Source organism: Pseudorca crassidens, chromosome 5, assembly GCF_039906515.1.
Source record: "Pseudorca crassidens isolate mPseCra1 chromosome 5, mPseCra1.hap1, whole genome shotgun sequence".
Taxonomy (NCBI): Eukaryota; Metazoa; Chordata; class Mammalia; order Artiodactyla; family Delphinidae; genus Pseudorca; species Pseudorca crassidens.
In genome coordinates, this window is record NC_090300.1 from 90,665,474 (window position 1) to 90,683,598 (window position 18,125).

The 18,125-nt window shown below is 35.2% G+C and overlaps 1 protein-coding gene across 1 annotated transcript in view; it reads left to right on the forward strand.

Annotated features, from left to right (window-relative positions):
* The window catches only part of ATG3 (autophagy related 3), a 28,866-nt gene that overhangs the window by 1,058 nt on the left and 9,683 nt on the right, over window positions 1–18,125 (forward strand). Inside the window, exons 2-6 of the mRNA XM_067738908.1 lie at window positions 2,249–2,290; window positions 5,899–5,948; window positions 9,857–9,927; window positions 11,284–11,391; window positions 16,540–16,589. Of these exons, the coding sequence (XP_067595009.1) occupies window positions 2,249–2,290; window positions 5,899–5,948; window positions 9,857–9,927; window positions 11,284–11,391; window positions 16,540–16,589 (321 nt within the window). The remainder of the gene's footprint in view (window positions 1–2,248; window positions 2,291–5,898; window positions 5,949–9,856; window positions 9,928–11,283; window positions 11,392–16,539; window positions 16,590–18,125) is intronic.

The window sequence follows — 18,125 nt, forward strand, 5'->3', positions numbered from 1 at the left end:
GTGACACATTAGCTATTACAGCAGTGACTGACTTTCTTATTTTCAAAGATAAATTAATAGAATTGCATTCGAGTTTTTCTTTTATAACCCTTTATGGTAAGTTTTTTGTTATTGTATCTTTATTTTTCCTTTCTGAAAAGCGAGCAATGATAATAAATGAATAGCGATTTCTTGCTTAAGTGTTTTTTTTCTTTAAGCTTTTATTAAAATTTTACAAATCTTAGTGTAGGATGAAATATCCATGGAAATGGTTGTTCCTCTCTATTCAAGAAGTTACTCTGGTGTTCTAAGAAGATTTTACTTTGCTCCCTTTCCATGACAAAGCGAAATATTAGTCCTGCAGTTTTTAAATACTTATTTCTAAGAATGGTTTTAAAATGATGTCTTGTTGGGCCAAGTTAAAAAAAAAAGTTTATAAATGAGAACTCCAACACTTGCTACGCTTACATTTGTTTACTGTGAAACCCATCATAATTAAGATTGTTCAGTCAACTTTGAAAATTTTTTTTTGACATTTGAATCGAATGATTCTTTTGCATATTATGTCATCTTATAAGAAACGTCTAATTTACTAGGCATACAGCATTTAAATAATACATAATTATTAAGACTTTTTAGTTTCAGGGAGAGAGGAGCAAGAGAAAAAAACCTCCCACATAAAATATAAAACTGCTATTTTGAACTTATAGGATTATGTATTGAGAAAGCATTCTACTTGTTCACCAAACTGAAAGGATGTGTTAGCTTGTTTATGTATTTTTAGTAATAAGGAAAGCAGAATTAATGACCCTTGCCTTGATCTTCCCTGTGCAAACTGTTGGTTTACAGAGTGAATTCTTGTAGTTTCCTACTAGACATGGGAAGGCAAGGAGAAAAAGCTAAATCCCTGGGAAATAGATGATGATTTATCCCAACGAGTAAAAATTAAGAAAAATCATGGTTTGGAAGGCACATGTACAGTAAAAGCCAGAGTCCTTACAATGAACTTCAAGCCTATACTTGTTTGGTAGAGGGTCCTTTCTCACCTACTACTGGATTTTAAGCAAAAGCCCTTGTTCACTTTTGCTTAAAAGCCAGTCTGACCTTCTGTGTTATCCATCAAGCACTCTCTTGCCTTGGGTTTTGCATTTGCTCTTCCCTCTGCCTGAAATGCTCTTCCTCCAGACAGCCTTGTGGCTGGTTCCTTTCCTTAAGGTCTCTACTCTATAGTCACCCATCAGTGTAGTCTTTTTTCTCTTACCATCCTAGTTTAAATAACCATCTCTCTCCCTCCACCCCTGACCAGTTTCCTCTCTGCCCCATTTTTCTTTTTGATATTGATGACCATTTGGTTTTTCTCCCTGAACTAGAGTTTAAACTTCTTATGAGGACAAGGAGGGGTATGGTCTATTTTATTCACTCTATGTCCCTATTACCTTAAATAGTGCTTGGCATATAGTAGTTATTTGGTATGTTTTGAATCAGTAATGTTCATAAGTGAATCTTCATTTTTGTAGATTTCTACCACAAAACCTTATGTATAACTTAAACTTTAGAAAAATTTGGTAAGTTGCATCCTTGCTTTAGAGGAGAGAATATTGTATAATATCTTGGTGGAGATGAGAATAATGGGAAAGTATTAAGTGATTTAGGACTTCTAGATTTGGTTTCTAATATTACTCAAATGAGACATTGGCTGAATTGTAATATGTTTAAACATCTTTAAGACGTTTTTCTGTTCTGTAAAATAATGATATTTCGTCATTTCACAAAATTATTTTGAGGTTTAATGTTTGTATAAATCTTTTTTTTTTTTTTGGCGGTACGCGGGCCTCTCACTGCTGTGGCCTCTCCCGTGCGGAGCACAGGCTCTGGACGCACAGGCTCAGCAGCCATGGCTCACGGGGCCCAGCAGCTCCGCGGCATGTGGGATCTTCCTGGACCTGGACCGGGGCACAAACCCGTGCCCCCTGCATCAGCAGGCGGACTCTTAACCACTGCGCCACCAGGGAAGCCCCTGTATAAATCTTTGAATGTTTTTCCAAAGAGCTTTGCTCTAATATAGCACTTATCACATTATATTGTGATTATTTTCATGTCAGTTTCCTGTTATACTTACATATTCCTTGAGGTCAGGTACCAGTGACAGATTGTTTTTTTGCACATGCTCCATTACCTAGATGGGTACCAAGCACATAGTTGCCCACAAACATTTTTCAGTTGAAAGTGAGAGAGAGTGTAATACTGTTATTCTTTTTACTTTCTATAGGAATCAAAGTTTAAGGAAACAGGTGTTATCACCCCAGAAGAGGTGAGTATTGAAGATATCAGTATAAAGCTGTTATTTTCTACAATTACATAAAACTGGGTGGCTTTTGTGTTTTATAAGAGAACATCTTGAAATTTAATCTTGATTTGAGTAAAATTAGATCCTGTTGACTATATTAGCAATTTTGTAATTGTAATTACAATAATAGCAGTTTCTATTTCCCATAAAAGAAAATGTAACTTCCCTCTCAGTTTGCCATTTCTCATATTTTTCTGTAATTTCTTTTTATTTAGAAATGAGGGTGGGAGAGGAAATGGAAAAGATTCCTATAGTGACTTATCCTTCACTAATATTTGTATTATATTGAGCTGTGCAGTGGGCTCTGGCGTTTGTTGTCTTGCTTCTTTCTACCCCAAACATGAGTTTTTATGGCTTTCCATTTGGAAACTTTGTCTCAATGCTTGGATATTAAGTTTTCTATCAGTATTTAGCTTAAATATTTTATTGTTACATATTTAACATTGATTTTTTTTTCCCACCATTCTTTCACTTTTTCTACTAACCAGACAATGATGAATCTGTTTAATGCTGAAACAAATGGCTCTTTTATAGGCCAGTTGTGTTTTATATACTTTTAATACAGAATTATGTTTTGAGGAATCATTTTACTTGTTCACTAAATCTATATAATAAAAGTATTGTCTTTCCTTTAGGTAGTTTATTTTGTTGTCTTTAGAGAAATACATTCTCGTCTAAAAATCCTTTTGGACTCCAGTTTTATGAATAGTTATGGTTACAGCAGACTTATTTTTTAGTCTTAATGAATGGTAAATAATTTATTTAAGCTTCACCTTTACCTCTCATTAAAAGTACCAGTCATTGGCAATGGAACTTTATTGAAATGAGGCATGTTGTATGATCTGGTTGTAAATTCCAAGACCTCAAGCCAGGGAATTAACTGATCTTTTAGTTTTCACTTGTGATGGAATCTCTTCAGTCCCAAATCCTTGTAAGTTCAAAGGATGGTGTGCTTAACTGAAAATTTTATCTAAAATTTTATCTAAAATTGTCTTCATGTTTAGTGAAGACACAGAATAGTATGGATAAAACCTAGAAGACCTGCCTTCTAGACCCATTTCTCTAATTTCTCCTATTCTGACTTAGGCAAATCAATTAATCTAGGCACAGGCCTCATGTTCCCTCATCTTTAAAATGAGGGATTTTGACTCGACATTTTCTAAAGAACCCAGTCTGCCTTAGGCATCATGAGTTTAATACCTTGAATGCCAAATAAAACTAAATTTTGAGCTTAATCATTAATGTTCTTGAAACTCAGTATCTAAATAAAGAGCAGAGATGAAAGTGTGCTGTTTTTCTTGTACTCTTCGACTTTATCTCCTCTATGTGAAAATGGCTAATTGGTAAATAGATAGTTGGATTTAGAGATACAAGTCTGTGGTCATTGAATAGAATTAAGCAAACCATTTTAAAACAGCTACTAATCCTACAATGAATAACTCTTACACTTAGTTGTATCATGAAGTGATTTATGAGTTTCCTCATTTTTAAACAAATGCAAGGCAAAAACTAGCTCAGCTAGGTACCAACCACATAATGCTGAATTGAGATAGAGTGCAATTATGGGATTTAATTAGATTAGAATGAGTCTAGAGGAAGAAAACCAGAAGACAAAATGCTTTGGATCTGTACTGAGTTGATCTGTTCATTTGTTTTCTCTAACTGTTTCTGGGCTTCTGGCTGTCAGCCTCTAACTACCTTTTTGTTTTCATTGAGAGGTGTGGAAGTATTGTGTTTAAAAATAAGGACAGGCATTATCTAATATAGTACTGTCTGACTAAAAATACTTTAATGTACAACATGTGTATGACTTGAGTAAATAGAGTACTAGTAATAGAGGATAGCTTGAAGAATAAAGTTGTTCATCAGAATGTTAATATTGATTCTACCTTGTTAAAGTTATTCAGTCTTATCCAATATTTAATCACTAAGAGAAAGCCACTGTAAGCAGTATTGAGAATTTAGAAACTTGAATCTTTCTTTTGAACATAGGAAGCATGTAATAATAATAATGGCCACTGCTAATGAGAGCAGATATACACATGTACTAAATATCATTAGTAGCATAGCAATTCTATGTTCTTTTATATTTTTCCTTATCTTCTAGTGTTTTTGTTATTTTTTCGATGGATGCCAGCAGAGGTGCTGGGGAATAAAATATTAGAGTCTTGTGATCTCAAGGCAGTATCATTAAAGAATTTTTAAGTTTTTAATTCTTTGTTTTGCTTGCACTTTGTTAAATTAATACTTTTTTGGTGATGATGAATTAGTTCCCAATAGCCGTGGAGTTATGCAGCATCTGGTTGCAAAGACCCAAAATGCTTAAAACCTGGGGGAGAGGGTATTGATTTCATTTGGGTTTTTGTCTTTACCTAATCCCTTTAAGTAGTAAAGAAATTATTCAAATAAAAGAACAGAAACATTTTGTAAAGTTACTGTTGGGAGTATGCTGCTAAATCTTATCTTGTTAATCTATCTTCTTAAAAGAAGTTACTGTCAGAACTCTTATTTTATAGAGTTTTATTCTCTCAAATTAAAGCAGAATATCATACATAGACATACTTTTCTCAGAAAGACATTAGAAGGTTAAAGATAATATAATTTTTTGCTGTATAATAAACCCATGAACAATACATGATTTTAAGTTAGAGCTGTTGTGAAATAGTAATTGGGGACGTATGTGTGCATATAGCTTGAGTTGGGACACTGCAGTTGTGTTTAACAGACTTTCATTTTCTGCTCTCAAGAATAAGCAGGACTTCTGTCTTACGATAAGATCAGTCCATGCTCATGTATAATGGAAATTCTCAGAAGATTAAACTCTTTATTCCTGAGTCTGTTTTTCATTTCTGAAGAAAAACAAAAATTTGTACAACGTTCAGCCTGCCCAGAAAGTCCAAGATGTGTTAGAGGATTCAGTTTTTTAATTGTCTTGGTGTTTTCTGATTCAATCCAAAAGCTTCTAACTTTTTCCCCATTGTTTGGCAGTACATTTCTCACTTTTATTAATGATTCCTTTAATATTGTGAAAAAGCTTTCAAAATAAGATGTTACTTAATTTTTTTTTAAAATGAGGGAGAAAAACTGTGTGCACTGTGATGTAATAAACTATTCTTACATATAGACCTGTAGTTATTTAGTAATTTTTTCAAAGATCTTCATTGACTTTTCAACCATTAGCAAGAATCGCTCTACATTTCATTCATCCATAAAGTGGTGTTTGGCATTTTAAAATCCTGTTGTGTTACCCTTATTCATTTCATGGTACTGTATGCTTTTGGCATTATCTAAATCCAGTGATTACAATTGAATAAAATAATTAACAGCACTCAATATTTTTTCTTCCAAAATTAATATACATTTTCATGGATGTTAAAAATTTTGTAGTTTTAATAAATATTCAAAAATAAATCTTTAGGCTGGTAGAGCAAGTTGGTGCTGTTTGCATTTTAATTGATTATTTTGAATCAAGTTTATACAGGATGATCCCTTTGGTATTTTGCCACCTTATATTCAATGATGTTCAATTTTTCTTTTTTCCTTTTTTCATATTTCTTCTAAATCTTCAATAGTTTGTAGCAGCTGGAGATCACTTAGTCCACCACTGTCCAACATGGCAATGGTAAGTACTCTTGAGTGAGGAATAGAAAGTTTATAAAAGGTGTGACTTCATAATTTTGGCAGTTTACAAAATAGATTAGTGCATGAAAATTAGAATGACCTGTTTAACCCTCCTCTAGTAGATTTTTCTATTAAATAGTGCTCCAGTGTTGCTAAAGTAAAATAAATGAAGAAAAACTGAGCATTATGCCTGTTTTGTTTTGCTCTGTTAGCACGAAAGATGGAGATTTATGAGATAAATGCCTTACTTCCTTTACCAGTATTCTGTTTCTTTATAGTGTCTAAGTCTGTTCTTGTGGTGGGTCTTTAAAAAATAATTTTCAAAAGTTTAATAACTTTGATTAGCTTTTTTTTTCTGTTCATAAGAGTAATATTTAACATCTTTATTGGAGTATAATTGCTTTACAATGTTGTGTTAGTTTCTGCTGTGTAACAGAGTGAATCAGCTGTATGTATACATATATCCCCATATCCCCTCCCTCTTGCATCTCCATCCCACCCTCCCTATCCCACCCCTCTAGGTGGTCATGAAGCACCGAGCTGATCTCCCTGTGCTACACAGCTGCTTCCCACTGGCTATCTATTTTACGTTTCGTAGTGTATATATGTCAGTGCTACTCTCTCACTTTGTCCCAGCTTACCCTTCCCCCTCCCCATTTCCTCAAGTCCATTCTCTACATCTGCATCTTTATTCCTGTCTTGTCCCTGGGTTCATGAGGACCTTTTTTTTTTTTTTTTTAGATTCCATATATATGTGTTAGCATATGGTATTTGTTTTTCTCTTTCTGACTGACTTCACTCTATATGACAGACTCTAGGTCCATCCACCTCACTACAAATAGCTCAATTTCATTTCCTTTTATGGCTGAGTAATATTCCATTGTATATATGTGCCACATCTTCTTTATCCATTCATCCGATGATGGACACTTAGATTGTTTCCATCTCCGGGCTATTGTAAATAGAGCTGCAGTGAACATTGTGATACATGACTCTTTTTGAATTATGGTTTTCTCAGGATATATGTCCAGTAGTGGGATTGCTGGGTCATATGGTAGTTGTATTTTTAGTTTTTTAAGGAACCTGATTAGCTTATTTTTCAAATTCAAATGTATTGAATTTTTTTTTTTTTTTGTGGTACGTGGGCCTCTCACTGTTGTGGCCTCTCCCGTTGCGGAGCACAGGCTCTGGACGCACAGGCTCAGTGGCCATGGCTCACGGGCCTAGCTGCTCCGTGGCATGTGGGACCTTCCTGGACCGGGGCACGAACCTGTGTCCCCTGCATCGGCAGGTGGACTCTCAACCACTGCGCCACCAGTGAAGCCCTGAATTTTTTTATGACATTAATAACTGCAGAATTTTGCAGAATCTTATGGTTCTTTACCATAAGACCTTCTTTAAGGTTCAAAAGTTTCTCCCCTTTTTAGGAATGAGCTCAAAAGTTGAGAGATTCATGATACCAAATAAGGTCTTAATTGGAAATCTACTTGTAACAGACTTTTCAAATTTTTATTTTCCTCATTAACTTTTCTTTTAATTATAAAGTAATTTAAGCAACTAGCAGTTCTTGTAATGTGTTTTTTAAATATCTGAATAATAACAGAATGTTTTAAAACAACTTCAGTTTCATTACTTTGAATACTTAACGATAAAAGCATCTGGCAGTAGCTGCAAAATTGATCCCAATACTGGCAGACTATTTTAATTAGGCTAGAATTGTTTGGAATTATCATCTTGTTTGTATATGAGTGGTTCAACTTGCTACATCCTTTTTTTTCCCTCAGTGACACTTTTTCAATTGTAGTTGAAAGGTAGAGTTTTGATTTGGGAGCAGGGGTTCTAGAATTAACAAGATTCTAATTGATAATGTTTTCCTTAATATCTAAAGAGCTTAAATGATTAAACTATTTAAAATCACAGTTAGAATTCTCTTTCATCTGTGGCCTCTTCTATTACCCTTAATTTTTTTTTTTTAACAAGTCCTTGCCCCTCTGTGAGTTTCATGATTCTGTCTGTCCCCTGTTTGGGGACCGTGGGCCTTTTGGGATCTGTAAAATAATAAAGTGGGTTCCTGGACTGTTTTCAATATTTCAAAAAGTCAAAGAGAAACTGCATTTGTGTCACCGAGCTTTTGGCCAATGCCCAACCTACCCTTAATTTTTATGCTTAACACGTATCCAGAATAGTTCTTACTGCTTTTGATCAATTGCTCTTTATCTTGTAGAACATTGTTTTTTATGTAACAAGGAAGGCCGAAATGTCAGGTTCATTTATTTTTATGTCCTTGTCTTTCCTATGTGTATTTCTGTTCCATATTTTAAATTATGTTCATATTATAGAAGCTTTCTGATTTTAGACTTTTTTCCTCCCTAAATTGTTAAAACTATATTTAGCTATGTTGTGGTCTACAATATATATGTATATTTCAAGTCATATAGATATATAAAATTTAAGGTAATAGTCATTCTATGGAAAAAGAACTAAAGGATTTTTTTCAATACACGTGTGATAGATATACATTTTCTTTATTCAGATTTCTTTGTTGAAGCCCTTAGTTGTCTAGTTAGTTTAGTTGTATAATCTATAGTATTGTTATAGGGGTTGGTATATATAGACAGGATCTTCTTTTAGCAGGTAGTAGTTTATAGTTCCATTTCATAAATTGTGATGGTTTAAATAATTTTATTGTAACTTAGAACTCAATTATATCACACTCCAATGTCTATACTTCGGCTAAATTGTTGGGGCCAAAGGAGCAATTCATTTTAAATCAGTGCTAGAAACAGACCATTTCTATGCTATATGTTCATGTTTACAGGTGCCATCGTGACTGTATTATATCATCTTCCCACAGAACTTCAGGCATTACCATGATGTTGTTGAATTTGACACTTGGAAATGGTCTAAAGATACTAGAAGCCTGCCAGATGGTTTTAGGACATTTCCTGGCTTTATCTTATGCTCAGATCTATGGTTTGAAGTTTAGACTGAAGCTTAAGACGGCAGCAGAACTCAAAATTTATGCTCATTTATGTTTTTGACAGATACCACATGCCACTCTAGCTCTGACCAACTCCCCTAGGTGACCCACAGAAGAATCTTTGAACAAATTTCTTAGTGAGATATTCCACAGTAGCCCCCCAAAATCAAATAGCTGGCTCTGACCCACAGAGGGAGCAGTGTTCAAGAGCAGGAGCCCTAGAGTCACTTGGCTCCATCCTGGCTCCTCTACCTTCTGGTTTTGTGACTGTGGGCAACCCGACTTCTTTAAGCTTTTTTTTACTTATAAAATGGGAATATAAATATTACTCAGTATTTAGATATCTGTGGATTATATAAAAATGCTGCATGTTAGAGTTCTAGGTCCTATACTTAATATGCACTCAATAAAAGGATTTTTTGTTTGTTACAACCATTATTCTCAACATTATCATCTTGTGAGTCAAAGCATCTTTTATCTCTTAGTTCCAATTTTAATACAGTGGTAGGAATGTGGATCTTGTGAACCACCTACTTTGTTATGTAATGTCATGGAGCTATTTTTCTGCCTCTTCTTGGTCTTCAGATGAGCAGTACTTTAAGATTAAAAATCTGAATGAGATTATATTTGGTTAGAGGCAAACACAATAGTTGCATAATATAGTTCTGTATTATTCTACCTTTTTGTCTAATATTTAATCCAAATTCTTTTGGTCTGTCTGCATCTCTTGGTACATTTCACTTACAATAAATATTGCTGTGCTCTTCATTGCCGTGACGTATGTCACTTATGGCATCCTTCCCAAACCAATCCTAAAATAATTTCCTCAGGGGTGTGGATTGTGTAGTGTTGAGATTAACATGTGATACCTTCTGTCTTTGTCTTTTAAAATATTTTTTGTATTTTGGTGCTTTTCACTCTTTTTAAAGGGCTACAGGAGAGGAATTGAAAGTGAAGGCTTACCTACCATCAGGCAAACAATTTTTGGTCACCAAAAATGGTAAGAATTATGTTGTATGTATTAGTTAATTTTGCGCAAAGAGTTAACATTTTTTAAAAAACCTTAGCACTTGCTGATCTTAATTCATGCTTAAAGCGGTACTTGCAGCTTCCCTCATACAGAAATTTGGAAATTTAATGAAACTCTGGATTTTCTATGGGTAGAATATTTTTTCCATACTTGATTTTATCTCCTTCCTTTTCATTATTTCTTTTTGCCAAAAAAGTCTAGTTTTAAGATATGAAGGAAAAGAGCTTTAAGCAAAATGGACTTTTTTCTCATTGAGCTTTTTAAGCAGACTTCATAATCATAATCTTTTTAGCTATTTTAATCATCTTTAGACTTAAATTTTTCATGGAAAGTATAACTTATACTATCTTTGATATCTAAAATCTCAAAGCTAGAGGTTTTATTGTCCGTTGTGTCATTGAAAGATTGCCTGTAGGCACAAAAATGTTTCTGAAACAGGTATTTATGAAGTTAATGAAGTTATTTATGAAGCTAATTTGAAAACAACATCAAAACGTTGTTACAGTCCCTATCTAATCACATAACAATACATTGATTTCTATTCTAATTTGCTCATTATAGGAAAAGGAAAACATGTACAAAACATCAGTTTTTTATTTCCTACAGTATATGTTTTGATAGGATTGGTTATTTGTATCTTGCTTGTTTTAAAAAAAAATCAGGAGATTAATAGCATTTTGTTGACCCCATGTCGTAATGTTGTTACCTTATAATTTTTCAATTTTAGGCTTATATGAATTATAATACCTGTTATTCGATACATTTGCTATATGAAAAACTTGGCACCAATTTGTATAAGAGAGTAAAGTTTAGCAGGTTAGTGAACTTTAAACTGGTTTATCCATTATGAATAGCTGGAGCTTAAATATGAATTATGAAATACATGTTGAAAGTTATTTTAGGATTGCAAACCAGAGGTCACCTCTACCGCCTCCGAGTGTGACAGGTGGTGCCTTCATGTCCTGAGAGTAAAGCTGTTAAAATAGTATATTATTCATTAGCCTGAGGTTGAACGATGTCATCTCTGACTTCAGCTTTGTTGATCTTCACAGATCATCAGGGTAGAGAATATATAGAACACTCCCAGTAGAGCCTTTGTATTTGTCTTCTAACAAAGCTATTTAGGGAAAGATAAGTGTGGTCAAATAATTTTGTGGGTTGAATGTAACTCTTAAATTAAGTACTCCTATTAGAAGTAAAATATAATATTTACCTAATATTTTGATGGCAGAAATATATTTTATGGAATACAGTTTCTCTTTTTTTAATGGATTTATAGGAAGCAGATTATGTCCTAGTAACTCTTTTTGCCATTTTTTTTTACAGTGCCATGCTACAAGCGGTGCAAACAGATGGAATATTCAGATGAATTGGAAGCTATCATTGAAGAAGATGATGGTGATGGGGGATGGGTAGATACTTATCATAATACAGGTAAGAGGAGATTAGAATGGCATGTATTTAGTTTAAATTGTTTTAAACTCCTTTACAATCTTTTATAACAGCCTTCATTTTTAAAAAAAGGCTACATAAAGGCATATTATGACTTAGTTTTAATAAAGAAAATACGTTCTGAGTTTAAATCTAGGATACTAAAAACAAGTTTTCTCCCTCTAACTCCTAGAGAATAGGAGGTATATCAAATGTAGTGGTAGAGCAGGGTTTCCCAGTCTTAGTACTATAAACATTTTGGGCAGGATAGTTCTTTGTCATAGCATTTTCTGTGCATTGCAGAATGTTTAGCAGTATCTCTGGGCTCTACCCACTAGATGCCTGTCACATCCTCCCAGTTATGACAACCAGAAAAGCCTCTAGACATTGCCAGATATTCTGCGAGGGGCAAAATTGCTACTCTCAGTTGATACTCACTGCAGTAGTCAGAGGGCTAAATAACTGCACAGGAAAAAGTACCTCATTAAGTCTGTTTCTCCTCTTCTCTGAGTAAAGGATACTGCCATCATTTCCTTATGATGATATAGAAACAGATTTAGGAATTGAGCTCCTTGATTTGAAGCTCTTTTGTTCCTTAATGAGTTGAATGTTGTCATGTCAAGGCCTAGAGAAAATAGATTGAACAACTTCTTAAAATAATTTCAAAAATCATCCTCTCTTCTCCACTGAGTAGTGCTGTTGGACATTTTTTTTTTTCTTTTTTCCCCTGGATCTTTCCAGAATCTTTTAGCTGCTCTGCTTTAGTCTTCACATGACTGGGAAATATGAGTAGCACATCTGTAGGAAATTGCCTGTTGACTGAATAGAGCCATTGGTTATAGCACTGTATTTCTGATATCAAGTTAGTGAGTTTCTCAAGTTGTCTAGTTGTATTTTATTCCATAACCCCTACCCCAAAATCCAGGTACATATTTACAGAGGCATTCATCACAGAGATAAGCAGGTGCCGGAATGATTGGATTGACAGAAATCTATTACAGAAATTCTACAACTAAAGAAATGTTTGCCATGTTGACAGAAGACAAGTAGCATCATTTTCTTACATAGAAAGCAACATAGCATTATACTTCATTTGATGTGGTGTACATAAATTCTAAGTAATGTTTATGAGAGATACCCTTAGAATTTTAGGTTTAAACTATATTCTGATTGGCTTAAAGCAGTGCTTCCAGCTGACTCATGAGGCTAGGTGCCTGGTTCTTTATTCACCTCAGTTCCCTTTGCTTCATTACCGCTTTTCTTCTCTCAGGTTTCTTTTATTTCTGTTAGCCCTTGTGTTAGTCATGATTCTCCAGAGAAACCATGGATATAAATACAGACAGGTTTGTTTTGAGGAATTGGCATATGTGATTGTGGAAGCTAACAGTTCTGAAATGTACAGGTCAGGCCGGCCAGCAGCCTGAAGACTCAGGGAACAGTTGATTGCTGCAGCTGGAGTCTAAGGGCAGTCTGGAGGCAGAATTAATTCTTCTTCTTGAGCACTCAGTCTTTTTCTCTTAAGGCCTTTGACTGATTGAATGAGGCTCACCCACATCATGGAGGGTAATCTGCTTTACTCTAAGTATACTGATTTAAATGTTAAGCACATCTAAAAAATACCTTCACAGCAACATCTAGACTGCTGTTTGATCAAACTATGGGACACAATAACCTACCCAAGTTGAGTTGACATATGAAATTAACCATCACAGCCTTATAGAGTATTACCTTCATTAGAATCATTTGAGCTGTCTTTTTCTTTGCCAGGATGTCCTACTTTTAGGAGAGTCTGGTTTAATGGGATACTACTACATTATATTTAAACAGATTGAAGAGATTTATTTTCTTTTGTTTCTATGTAGTAGATTCAGTGAATTGTTTTGTAATAGCAATTTATTACGTTAATATTTGGGCTTTACTGTTATAATCATACCTATCATAAAATAATTTCTAGAAAAACTACTGTGAAGTAAAAGTTTTATGCTAGAGCTGTGGATTGTGACATTTTCCATTTGTGAAAATGAGTCATTCTTTGGTTTGGATATATTGAGCAGATACATCAAAGCTTTAGAAGATTAACAAGGGAGCAAAGCATATTTGTATTTAGGGTTTTTTTTTCTTTAATATTTCCCGTCCTTGTTGAACTATTTAATTGAGAACACTGATGGGTATTTTGAATTAGAAATATTGTTTAACTGACTTACGATGCTGCCATCTGCTTAATGTCCCTTTCATTGAGATAAGTAGGTTCCAAGGTAGTTGCTTAATGAGGTGCACTGGACAGAGCATTGAACCAAAAAGGTATGGGTTGAGTCCCAGATTATTCATGTAACTGTCTGTGAGATTCATGCAAATTACTTTCTTTTTCTGGAGACTTCATTTCTTTATAGGGAGAAATCATTACCTTACAGAATAGTGTTTGTAAGGATTATATAAGATATAGAAACAGTAAAATAAAAAGTCCTATATAAATCTGATATGATATTACTACCTCTGAATGTCCAGGATTTCTGAAGCAAATAGCATATATTTTTTTAATTTTTAAAAATTAATTTATTTTATTTATTTTATTTTTGGCTGTGTTGGGTCTTTGTTGCTGCACGTGGGCTTTCTCTGGTTACGGCAAGCAGGGGCTACTCTTTGTGGCAGTGCACGGGCTTCTCATTGCGGTGGCTGCTCTTGTTGCACAGCAGGGGCTCTAGGCACGCGGGCTTCAATAGTTGTGGCATGTGGGCTCAGTAGTTGTGGCTCACGGGCTTAGTTGCTCCGCGGCATGTGGGATTTTCCCGGACCAGGGCTCGAACCCGTATCCCCTGCATTGGCAAGCAGATTCTTAGCCACTGTGCCACAAGGGAAGCCCCTAAATAGCATATTTAGTATAACCAGTATCTTGTTGAAAAAATTTCAGTGCAGGTTTAAATATAAATACTGGGTTGGCCAAAAAGAGCATTCGGTTTTTAAATAAAAATAAAAGACACATTTTTCATTTTCACCAAGAACTTTCCTGAACAACGTATGCACCCTTCTGTTCCACTACCTTCTGCCATTTTTCAGGCAACTTCATAATTTCATCTTCCCAAAACTTTATATCTTTTTTTTTTTTTTGCGGTACACGGGCCTCTCACCGTTGTGGCCTCTCAGGCTGCAGAGCACAGGCTCCGGACGCGCAGGCTCAGCAGCCATGGCTCACGGGCGCAGCCGCTCCGTGGCATGTGGGATCCTCCCGGACCAGGGCACGAACCCATGTCCCCCGCATCGGCAGGCGGACTCCCAACCACGGCGCCACCAGGGAAGCTCAAAACTTTATATCTTTTTGAGCAAAGAACTGTTCCAGGTGCCTTTTACAGTCTTCCAGGGAATTTAAATTTTTTCCATTAAGAGGATTTTGTAAAGACTGAAATCATTGGAAATTCGAAGGTGCAATGTCTGGTGAATATGGCAGATGAATCAGAACTTCCCAGCCAAGCTGTGACAGTGTTTGCCTGGTCATCAAAGAAACATGTGGTCTTGTATTATCCTGATGGAAGATTATGTGTTTTCTGTTGACTAATTCTGGACGCTTTTCACTGAGTGCTGCTTTCAGTTCGTCTAATTGGGAGCATTACTTGTTGGAATTAATCGTTTGGTTTTCCAGAAGGCGCTCATAATAGAGGACTCCCTTCCAATCCCACTATATACACAACATCACCTTCTTTGGATGAAGACCGGCTTTTGGTGTGGTTGGTGGCGGTTCATTTTGCTTGCCCCACAGTCTTTGCCATTCCACGTTATTGTACAGTATCCACTTTTCACTGCCCGTCACTGCTTGTTTTAAAAACGGAACGTTTTCATTATGTTTCAGTACAGAATCGCATGCGGAAATACAGTCAAGAAGGTTTTTTCCAGGGACTTCGCAGTGGTTAAGAATCCACCTACCATTGCAGGGGACTTGGGTTCGATCCCTGGTCCAGGAAGATCCCACATGACGTGGAGCAACTAAGCCTGTGCGCCGCAACTACGGAGCCTGCACTCCAGAGCCTACGTGCCGCGAATTTGAAACCCGTGTGCTCTAGGGCCCCCATGCTGCAACTACTGAAGCCCGTGCACCTAGAGCCCATGCTCCACAACAAGAGAAGCCAACACAGTGAGAAGCCCGCACACTGCAAGAAAGAGTAGCCTCTGCTCGCCGCAACTAGAGAAAAAAAAAAGCCTGCACACAGCAACAAAGACCCAATGCAGCCAAAAAAAAAAAAAAAAAAAAAAGGTTTTTTCTGCTTATCTTATGTGGAACCCAAACATCAAAGTGATTAACATAACCAAGCTGGTGCAAATGATTTTCAACGCTTGATTTGGATATTTTGCGTATGTTGGCTATCTCCCATGTGGTGTAACGTTGATTGTTCTTAATTAATGTCTCAAATTGATCAGTATCAACCTCAACTGGTCTACCTGACCGTGGAGCATTGTCCAGAGAGAAATCTCCAGCACGAAACTTCACAAACCACCTTTGACATGTTCGATCAGTCACAGCACCTTCTCCATACACTACACAAATCTTTTTTTTGCATTTCTGTTATGTTTTTACCTTTCTTGAAATAATAAAACATAATATGCCGAAAATGTTGTTTTTCTTCCATCCTCAACAGTAAAATGGCTACACAAAAATTCACCAATTTTGATGTTTTTTTTTTAAATGCATGCTGATATGACAGCTGTCACGTACAATCTAAAAAAATTGTTTGGAATGAAGTTAGATAACTAAATGCTATTAGAGCCATCTTACGGAAAACACCGAATGAACCTTTTGACCAACCCTGTATGATTCCTGTAATCTCTTAATCTGTTCATTTTATGAGGATGAATATTTATTTAGATAGACTCACACAAGGAAAGTAAATAAGTGAAGAATAGTAAATGAGGAATGATAGAGTAGGATAATTTATGGTAAAATATTAAATTGGTATTTAAAATTTTTTATTTTTAATATGAAAGGACCCTTTGGGATTATTTATTCCTATTAAGAGTTCATTTGTGAAAGTGCTGCTAACATTGCCTCCTCGTTTCAGAGAACTTTGAGAATTTAGGTAATAAGTATTTTTATATTTCTTAAATCAGGTAAATGGAGGATGTTTACAACTTAATTTTAGTTATATTCTGCTGAATTTTAAACAGGTATTGCAGGAATAACCGAAGCAGTTAAGGAGATTACACTGGAAAGCAAGGTACTGGTTGTTTACTTATGTTTCTAAATTCAGTGACCTAGTTATTTGCATGTATATTTATTTTGAGATTATTCATATCATTTTTATGCAAACTCTAATTATTTATTATCAAGCTCTTTTAAATTCCAGCTATTTTATTCCCTCTCATTTTTCTACATCAACATACCAAAACACTGCTGTTTCCTAGTGCTTCTCTTTTCTTTAATCTGTCAAATGGTTAAGAACATTTTTTGAGATTGTAACTGGTTAAAATCTACAAATTTTTTTACTAATTGGGAAGATTTCTAGACCATTTTAAAAGAAACGGCTTTTTTTTTTTGTGGTACGTGGGCCTCTCACTATTGTGGCCTCTCCCGTTGCGGAGCACAGGCTCTGGACGCACAGCCTCAGCGGCCATGGCTCACGGGCCCAGCCGCTCCGCAGCACGTGGGATCTTCCCGGACCGGGGCACGAACCTGCGTCCCTTGCATCAGCAGGCGGACTCTCAACCACTGCACCACCAGGGAAGCCCTAAAAGAAACGGCTTTTTTAAGTATAAGTACAAAATGGTCTTCAAGTGGAGGTTTTGAGGGGATTTATTTACTTGCTGATCAGTAGCTGCTGATGGTATCGTGTTTAAATTTGTAGTTTAAACATTAAGTAATTTACTCATTTCTTCTGTAGTTTCTTAATTTACTGCTAATTTGAAGGATTCTTGTTTTTTTGTTTTATTTTATTTTTTTTGAAAATTTAAAGGAAACTTTATGTCATCCAAAATCATGACGTTTTGGATGAGTGGAAGCTAAATGGGTTTCATTGTACAGTTTATTTGAAGGAAGGGTAAAAATATATAATTGGGTAGAAATTTTCTGCTTGAAAGTTTTCAGTTAATTTAGACTATCTGTATTACATTAGCTTTTCCATTTCTAGAGAAAGAATGATTACAGTTGTCTTCATATTTTTGATATAGTTGTTTGAAATAATATAGAAAAAAATACGAAATGCCTTCACCCTTATCTTTTCTTAACTATTTTGTTCACAGTCAAATCTCTTAGAAGATAGAATATTTGGACAGAATAATTGTGTTCCTTTTGTCCTTATGAAACGTTCAACTACAACAGTTCCTAGTTTAAGATAGTTTTCTTTATGTGTTTTCGTCATTTGGATCTTTTGGGATTTGTTACCTGGGGCTTAACAGAAGGTGTTAGAAACCAAAACAATATTTTTTTCCCTGTGTACAATTTTATGCTTGCTAGGGATTTAAGGTTCAGTTCAGCCTGAGAATTCATCCTTTTGAAGTTTTACTTTTTGGAGAATTTGAATGATAAAGGAAAAATTACATAAATGGCTTTGCTGCTTCAGAAGCTCCTGTTTACTCCAGCCATTAGTATGTATGCTTCACACTTTGGGAATGATAAATGGCAGAGGAGTGTGGATAGCATTATTTGATAAGTTTATGGTAATTCTTTTAAGAATTTTTAATAAATGCAATAATGGTTAATATGGTACTTTGTATCACACTTAACATTCTTATGTCCTAGTAAAGGTTGAATATTT